Source organism: Diadema antillarum, unplaced genomic scaffold, assembly GCF_040938485.1.
Source record: "Diadema antillarum isolate AM-2024a unplaced genomic scaffold, OU_Dant_1.0 seq00000891_RagTag, whole genome shotgun sequence".
In the NCBI taxonomy this organism is placed as follows: Eukaryota; Metazoa; Echinodermata; class Echinoidea; order Diadematoida; family Diadematidae; genus Diadema; species Diadema antillarum.
This window is the reverse complement of record NW_027271755.1, coordinates 318,660-328,051: the sequence shown is the minus strand read 5'-3', so window position 1 is coordinate 328,051 and position 9,392 is coordinate 318,660. Positions and strand designations below refer to the sequence as shown.

Here is a 9,392-nt window from a genome sequence, read left to right as displayed (position 1 = left end):
ACTGTATTGCCTCAAAGAATCAAGCATACAATGTGAGGGCACCCAAAGCAACACAAAATATGTACAAGATCAACATGGCATCACCACCTTACAGGAGATCACTTTGCACCCAGTAAGTGACTACATGGAATGACTTACACACCAGAATCCGGCAACACTTGAGTCTCTACAAAATTACTGGAGATTTTTCATACTCTTTACTAGTCAAAACACAGTTCTGCTACTACCCCCCACCCCCCCCCCCCCCAAACATACCCACACACACATAAACACATACACATGCACAGCACATAAGATAAACAAGGTCACGATTCTGTTATTATTGCATAGATAGAATTCTTCATTTTTGGAGACGAGTAGACATATGAAAATGATTGCAGTACTAGACCCTAGCTTTGCCAATCCCCTTGAATTCAGACTTGGCAATCCATATCTCATACAAAATTTACTAAGGACCCTCAAAACATGCTTGTTAGAATTTAATATCTCGACGCTGATGTCAAATTAAATCCAAGGGAATTAATGTGAGCATTCTTGGCACTGATAGACTGATCTACAAAAGGTTTGTCATGTTTTTTTTAACCCTAACTGTGCCCACTAAATTCCAGTTTTAGATGATGGAGTCAAAAAAATCAAACCTGAAACTGGCTGCCACTTGTTTAACTGGTCAAAATGTCGTGGTAACCTCTAAGGGGGATGAATTAAATGTCCCAATAATTAGAAAATAAAGTACGATGGGATAAACTCAAAATGGGACACTTGACATGGATGAAAAACTCTCCCTTCAGCCTTGGACATGTCAAAGATTAAAAAAAGAAGCGGACATTGAAACCTGTTCGAGGAACACCTATCACGATAATATGAATGTATTTGAAACTGCATCCTCATGATTCTTTGAGCCATGCCTACAGAAGTTCTAATTTTCAGTGTTTTAAAGCAGATTGCAAATTCAAGGCCCAAAAGGGGGTCAAAGTAGTCTAGAATTGAGAAAATTTGAAAGACCAAGACCTGATCAGTTCTCTGCCTACATGGGACGGCTCATCTTCTTGTAACCTCTTGGGACACACATTGGTCACTTCAGCAGAAAGCCGAACCAGGTTGAACTCACATGGGGTGTGTACTATGGCAACTGGAGGGATCCCCGTTTCTCAAACACACAGATACCACGGAGGAAAAGTTCTTTCCCCTCTCCAGCAGCTTTTCTCAGCAAGACGTGACAAGTCTTCTCGAGACTGCCAGCTGGTGGAAGTTGAGGGCCTCCTTCCACTGTGAATTCCTCGCTCACAATATTGTACCTCCAGTCTTCTTCCAGTCTGGTCCTGTCTGTTTGTCTGTTTAACAAGCTCTTTGCACATCTACCAGCTAGAAGCCACAAGGCTAAATTGTCTTTACATCATCTCAGGGGTCACTGGTCACCATGTTGAGGGTTCCTCAAAAAGCTTGGCGGGTCCCTTAGCAGAGGCATCTGGGGATAAAAAAGAGAAAGTTTGACATCAAAAATTGACCTTTTTTTTTTTTTGTAATCGGCCATCATATGAAGTAGCTTTCAGAGCATACATTCTTCTTTGACCACACAAAAAAGGGGGACAGAATGTAAAGTGGTAATTATCCAGACAGCATAGATGTAACATACTATTGACAGTAGCCCTGACTGGCTGAGAGAGGCCCTACTGCTTGGCTGGAAGTAGCCCTAATTGACACTGGGCTATAAAAAAAAAAGAAGAAAAAAAAAAGGAAGAGAGAAAGGAAAGGAAGTAGAATATTGTCATGAGGTAAGTCTTAGAGGCCCTTTGAATTTCTTAAAAACCCTTTACATGCTCTTCACTTTCACATCTGATAACTTTTGAAAGAATGATGTTACTGCTTTGAAAGTTGGTATTAGAAAGGGATAGAAAGCATTGATAGAGTATGCTCAATTTTAGTTTGGTTTGATAATCACTTCATCGTTGTTGCTATGGTGTTATACATCCTGTTTTTTGTCCCATTGAATGCACAGCTAGCACGGCACGGTAAGATTAAGCCCTTGAATAGACTGTATTCTTCTGAGCCTCTTTTCTCAGCACACACTTTTCCAGGGCGTGTGTTTTCTTTTAATATAGATAGGTTAGGAGAGTCCATTTGAATTGAGTTATACACCATTTTGAAGCTCAAGGTCTGCTCTTTTCGAATCTGCCCTTAACTAAAAATCCATGTCTGGCGATCTTTTGTAGGTTTTGTGATGTAGGGTCACATATCATAGCTAATACTATCATTTCAATAACAAAGTACCACATACTGTAAAAGTTTTAAACTCCGTTTTTGCGGTTCCTTCATATTTCACATCATGTGAAATTAAGTCTTTGATGGAGATCTCGTATGCAGACACATTTTCTAGTCATAATCCCCTGAACATTTTGCCTTTTGTCTTTTTTTTTTTGATATTTGCATTAACTTAATGTCAAGTGAAATATGAAAATAAATATGCTGGAATTGTCCATTAAAGTCTCGAGTGTAAAACCAGTATAATTTTAATAAGGAATGAAAAAAAGCAGAAACTTTCACACAAGTGATTTTTCACGCTCTGCCACGTTAGTTGAATTGTGTGTGTTATCGATCCTGCGGAATAAAAATGTAAAATACATGTACTGTTACAAAAATATATATGTGTGTTGTTGTTGTTTTTTCCAGTAGCTTCTCACATTGAATGTGCGAGTATTTCCATGCTTAAAAAATGTCAATTTTTCCAGTACTACACACTTCAGATGATGATGGGAACCACTTTTCCATATGAGTAGAAAATATTCATCATATCTTGTGACAGTATTTGATACCACTTGATGCTAACAAGGAACAAGGAAATGGGCAATTTTCAAGTACTTTAAAAGTGGATATTTTCGCGCGACTAATTTTTCGCGCTCGGCCCGGTAAGAAGAGTTTCGCGTGTTTTTAATTCCGTGGGGTCAAGGCAGTAAGTACTGGAATATATGGCATGCAAAAATATTTGTGTGCTTTTATTTTCGCGCTAGTTTCTGGTTGCGCGAAATGCGCGAAAATTTCAATGCCGTGAAAATTTCCACTTTTACAGTAACTTTGATAACATTATTGGGAGAAAAAAAGATACATGCTTGTTCAAAAAAAGTCAAGGAGTCAAATCTTTTGCTATCACTTTCCATTTGAATGGCTACATACACTGCAGTATTTGAAGTGGAAGAAATTTAAATAAGTAATAAAAACATTTTCATGTGGATTTTAAATATATATAATGGGTGACACACACATACATTCTTTGCAAACAAAATCACGGTTTGGATATTTCTGATTTGATTGGCCATATGTGGAGGCACATTATTGAAGCAATTCACAGGCAATTTACCCTTTTCACTGCATATTTGGGTAAAAATACAGTAACACCCTTTAAACGCACAGAGTCCTGTATCCTATGAGAAAGACAGGCCTTCAAATACAGTATATCTATGCCTGTCTGTATACTGTAAAACATGATATATTCTCGGCATGAAATTTTCGCGAATTGGAGCCGACGGCCTTTTTCGTGGCAAGAAATTTTCGCGAATTGCCTCTTGCGTTCAATACATATAGTGTAGATAAGAAATTTCGCGTACATTTTAATTTCGCGAATCTTGGCGCTCACGAAATTCGCGAAATTAAAATGCACGCGAACATTTCTCGTTTTACAGTATGTATGCAATCAATATTTGTGTGTGGGTGTGGGTGTGGGTGCGTGTGTGTTTGTGCGTGTGTGTTTGTGTGTGTGTGTGTGTGTATGTATGTGTTTGTGCATGTTTGTAATGATTCCATGACACTTGCTCCTGTGACAATTGCTCCCATGAAATATGTACACGCTATTAAGCCAAACATAAATTATAACCACAAACATAACCCTTACCCTAATCCTAATCCTCTCATCAAACTAAACCTAAAAGCCTAACACAACCCTAACCCTAAGTCCTTAGAGAATATAAGACCAGAGCGACTGTCACAGGAGCAAATGTCGTGTCACCATTTGTGGTTCCACAAATCAAGTATTCATTATCTGTTTGAGGTCAGTACAATTCATAGCCACTTTTTGTCTCTGCACATACGACTCTCTACCAGTGACACTTTCTCTATTTCACAAACCGGGAAACATTTTTAAACGTGATCTCATACAGCAGCTGTCTGAATGGATGGACACAAATACGTGTACACACACAGTGCATACCATATCGCATGAATCTGTGCAAAGTACAGAAACCAAACACTCCCACTGCCGGCTTCATTCAGGGCTTCCCCGATATGATTCCCACTTGATACTTATCAGAGAAATAGAGAGAAAATAATAATGTATACGTGCTACCACATATCAGTGTTCTCATCCGTACCATTCTTTCCTTGGTACCAAAGTGTTTTTCTCTGAAACTCCTTTCTGGTCAGAATGGGAAAATCTTTCTCTTCAGACAAACAGCAATATGAGCACAGGAACAATCTTTACGGACATGACATCTCACAAGATGCGTAGGCCAGTGTTTGTGTGACCTTGCATCTCAAAACAAACCCAATACTTGCAACACACAATTTTTGTTCAGCTCAGGTCAGAGTCAAAAACAGGTCGGAGAAACTCAGGCTGCGTTTATCATCTTTCCCATGTTTAAAGCACGTTTCAATAGCCACTATAAATGTCATTGCAGCTCATGTCTTTCATAATATGTTTCTTTTTTTGTGTGTGTGTCAAGCTACAAAGGAAAGAAGTACACAAATAAGACCTAACTGTCTAACATTATAAAAATCCTTTCACGCATTCATACCACACTAAAAAAAAAAAAAAAAAAAAATCGAATCTGATGTTGAACAATGAGCTAAAATATTCATACTTAAATGCAGAAAGTCATATGTAGGATTCTTTGTCTCCTGGCCCACTTCTTGGAATGAACTACAGCTATGAGACATGGTGCAAGTGTCTGCTACTGATACTAACATCTCCCAGCTGGATTTGAGTAATTTCCTTGTTGACCTCTGTGTTGGACACAAGAGTGCTATTTGCAGGAACGGAGCTCAGCCCGGAAAGAGTCATGGACCAACATTTCTGAGAAAGCCAGCGTCTGCCGATCACTTGAAATGAAACCAGACTTTAGTGTGCACTATGAATCCTGTCATATGACACCAATATAAGATAAATTTTTCTGCAAAGTTAGAGAGGTCTTTTTCCGTGATTCCTACATTCAGTGTACACATATTAACTACTAACTGTGACATTTACATGCCTTTTACTTTTGGAATCTTGACTCCTCATCAAATTTGTATAAAAAGTTTCTTGCATGCAAACACTTCTGATTTAACAGTATGTCATCAAACACAGGATCTACGTGTGTGCAATTTGTTTTCTCAACATTAAACAAAATCTTGCAGATTAGCATTAACACCTCCTTCGCTTTTATCTTAATTTTGTTTTTTTAATTGTTTTTCCACTCACCATTCTCTTCACTGCTTGTCCGAACCATCTTCGGCTGAGCGGAGGCGGATGATGCGGAGGAGGAGGAGCCAGCGCTGGGCGGAGTCACACTTCTCCTGGACACAAAAGGAGCAGCGCTACCACCGGTGGGAGGAATAGGAAGGGGGAGAGAGGATTGGGTCCATGAGTGGAAGGCAACACGGATGGATTGCAAGATGGGCAGAGAGATGGATAGAGAGTGAGATTGGGTGAAAGAGTCAGGAATGGATATATGCATTGATGGGTTGAATGACAAAGGGATAAATAGATAAGATAGATAGATAGACAAACGGATAGATAGATAGACAGACAGATAGATAGACAGATAGACAGACAGAGAGATAGATAGATAGACAGACAGATAGACAGACAGATAGACAGACAGATAGACAGATACATAGACAGACATAGATAAACAGATCAGATAGATAGGATAGACACATACATAGATAGATGAGATATAGATGAATGGACACATGGAAAGAAACATAGAATACAGTAACAGACAGATGGATGCATAGAAGATAAATAGACAAACAGATAAATAGACAGACAAACCAACAAACAGATAGATGGACAGATAAATGGATATTTAGGCACATATAAGATAATAAGATAGTGATCAGCAAACAGATAAACAAGAAAATTGACAAACAGACAGATAGTATAAGAATGAAAAGAAGAATTGGGAAGGGAATGATAAAAGGAGAGATGTGGGAAGGACATAAGATATATGAAATCGAAAGAAAGAGATGTGCAGTCTCTCTCAAAATACATAATGTAAAAGTGGATATTTTCGCACGACTAATTTTTCGCGCTTGGCCACGCAAGAAGAGTGTCGCGTGTTTTTAATTCCGCGGAATCAAGACATCAACAACTAGAACATAAGGCACACAGAAATATTCGCGTGCTTTTATTTTCGCGCTAGCTTGCGGTTGCGCGAAATGCGCGAAAATTTCAACACCGGAAAAATTTCCACTTTTACAGTAAGTGTAAAATCATAGAAACAATTGCTTTATCGGCTTGCATGCAAAAAAATTAGTATGGAGAAAATGATATTTTTGCAATGTATTCTGTTTGCATGATGCAACATTGTGTGTGAAGATATTCAAGTACAGTGAGACATTCTATTAGATTTTTTCCCAAAGGTATTAACTGTTTTTTTTTTTTTCACTATTGATGACGAAATAGTACATTTATTTTTTCTTGCACCGATCGTTCAGAAAAATATTTACAATGATTGTATTAATGGTGTATGCACAATTGGAAATTGACTTGATGGGAAAAGAAAATTTGTCATTTCATTGTATAGAGCTAACCTGGGCTGAGCTTGCATTTGATATCATATAACTGCCAATTCGTGTTTGATCGATCACATCTTCACAAAATCATAAATTTCTTAGTTTCGATCACAATTCACGCAAACTCTCACTGCTCTGTTCCTCTAAATTTTCTGCTTCTATTCACCCCCCCCCCCCCCCCAAAAAAAAAAAAAAATTAAGGGTTGACTTCCCCTTTAAAGTAGGGGAGGTGCTACACTCATTATTTGTGGATAAAAAGCCAATGACAGGAGCTTACTTGGGGTCCATCTGTTTAGTCTTTTTGGCACTGCTGGCCATGAATCCCGCCACCTCTGGATCAAACTCATCCAGCTTGTCCGGCGAGTGGTCGTGGGCACGCTTCTTGCCTCGTGGACTATCCCCGGCTGCCGAAGGCCCAACTTCTTCCGTGGGTCCAACTTCCTCGGCGGGTTCGGCTGCGTCCGGGAAGTTGGGGTACGGTGTGAAGTCACCATCCATGTACTGTCTCTTCTTGAAGTCTGCATAGGTTGTGACTTGGTAGATAGGATTCTTCTCAATGCTGGAGAGAACTGTGGTGTTTGAAGGTTGACAGAAATTAAAGGGACATTCCAGACAATCTTCATAATTTCACATCATGTAGTATATAAATTGACAGCTCCATGTATAGATTTGTGGAATTTATTTTGGTCCTTGAGCAGAGATACCAGTACTTTAAAAAACTTTAAACGAATTAAACTGAACATTGATGATGATGACATAGGAGGCTCACATATTTCAGAAAATATTACAATACCACTTGCTTAACAAGTTCACCTGTGTATAATCTATGCATGGCTTCTTTTGTCCTGCTTCCTTGAGCCCCAAATCACGCATTCTTATGCTGAGGCCGCCATGTCACCATCCTTGTTCATTGCAATTTGTAATAAATATTGAAAAACATTCTTATTCCTCATCACAATCACAATAAATTCTAAAACTCTGTTCCCAGTATATAACTAATTTATAGTTGTTCATATGTAAAAATCTGATAATCATCCAGAGTTCTTCTTTAAATGACACAAACTTCATACATGACCGTAAGTGTCCATATGCTTGAACAACTAAATTTAAAACATATTAATTTAGCAAATTATATGACCGCAAATCCATATGATCCAATGCCATGAAAGCCTGATGAAGTAGTTGTCAGACATCAACATCCTGACTATTGTAAACATCTTTATTTTTGCATGACTGCATGGCTCTAATGGTAGAGCGTTGGAAAAGCGCGCCTTCAACAAATTACCAACGATTTGTGTGCTGGTTACCTCGATCGATCGGGTCACACACATTAGGCAGGATGGGATGCATCACACTAATTTCTTGAGGCGAAATCACATTATCAAATACTGTAAAAGTGGATATTTTCGCGCGACTAATTTTTCGTGCTTGGCCGTGTCAGAAGAGTTTCGCGTGTTTTTAATTCCGCGGAATCAAGACATTACGCACAGGAACAAATGGCAAATAAAAATATTCGCGTGCTTTTATTTCCGCGCTAGTTTCCGGTTGTGCGAAATGCACGAAAATTTCAACACCGCGAAAATTTCCACTTTTACAGCAACACACTAGTTTGCAAATCATCCCGCTACTTTGGAAATTTCCCGAGTTTGGATCAGGAAATTTTTTCGAGCTCAGCTTTCAAAACATTATCAAATAGCGCGCTATTTCATCATTGGGTTATGAAAATCCAAGCTCCAGATTCTGAAAATAGCACAGTATTTTGAAACATCTGGCTGATGTGAAAACGCCTATTCAACATTGCATGGGAGTATGCACACAAACTGGTTGGGAAGATCTCCTTCATCATCATTTTTGGGAAGAGATGAACAGATGTGAATGCTCCCCAATATAACAAATGAGATTTATCCCCTAGGGTGTCTCCAAGATTCAGATATGAGTGTGAAAAAGGTTTGCAATTTTTTTCTTCCAAACTTTTGAAAATCCATAAACAGAATACAAGTCTGACCTAATGTCTACAGGAGAGGGACATTCTTTCCCATCTCATGAATCTATTTTTTTCTTGCCCTGTCTCTTTGCGGTCTTCACGTCACAGATGACAAGACACCATATCACAAATGGCGGTCAAACTACAAATGCTTGGCGATTCTACGAAAAGCCTGTTGTCAACATGCCAAGGTGTGTGACGCCCTTGTGTCACACTCGGGTGACAGTGCATCTATTTATGCCTCCTATTCTTACACTACTGTATTCCTCAAGGCAGTGGAAAAATTAATGAGGGGGCCTTCACCGAATAAGAAAGATGTGGCTACATGAGGAATACTTTGCAATTGAATGGATGCCAGCCATGGCGTGACCTGTCATGGGACCTAATTTTGTTCTGTACCATTCATGTGACACCTACGTGAGATCTCTAAATAAACCACGACCTTTCAAAAAAGAAGTAACTTTAGTCAAAACATGGTTTTCATATGACTGCAGAAACTGTCAATTTTAGCTCAAAAAGGGAGACAAATGCATATCAGAAGGAACGTTTGTGAAGTAACACTGTAATACACTATTTCAGTTTGGTTACAAAGAAAATGTGAAAAAAATTACCCAAAAAGGTAAGTCAAAAGTAATGCAAACTC

At 38.8% G+C, this 9,392-nt stretch overlaps 1 protein-coding gene across 1 annotated transcript in view; it reads right to left on the bottom strand.

Moving 5' to 3' along the window:
- Nucleotides 1-278: 278 nt before the first annotated feature.
- Nucleotides 279-9,392, bottom strand: part of LOC139740941 (poly(A)-specific ribonuclease PARN-like) — a 72,551-nt gene continuing 63,437 nt past the window's right edge. The window contains 3 exon segments of the mRNA XM_071651527.1: nucleotides 279-1,465; nucleotides 5,447-5,562; nucleotides 7,043-7,334. Of these exon segments, the coding sequence (XP_071507628.1) occupies nucleotides 1,413-1,465; nucleotides 5,447-5,562; nucleotides 7,043-7,334 (461 nt within the window). The 3' untranslated portion in view covers nucleotides 279-1,412.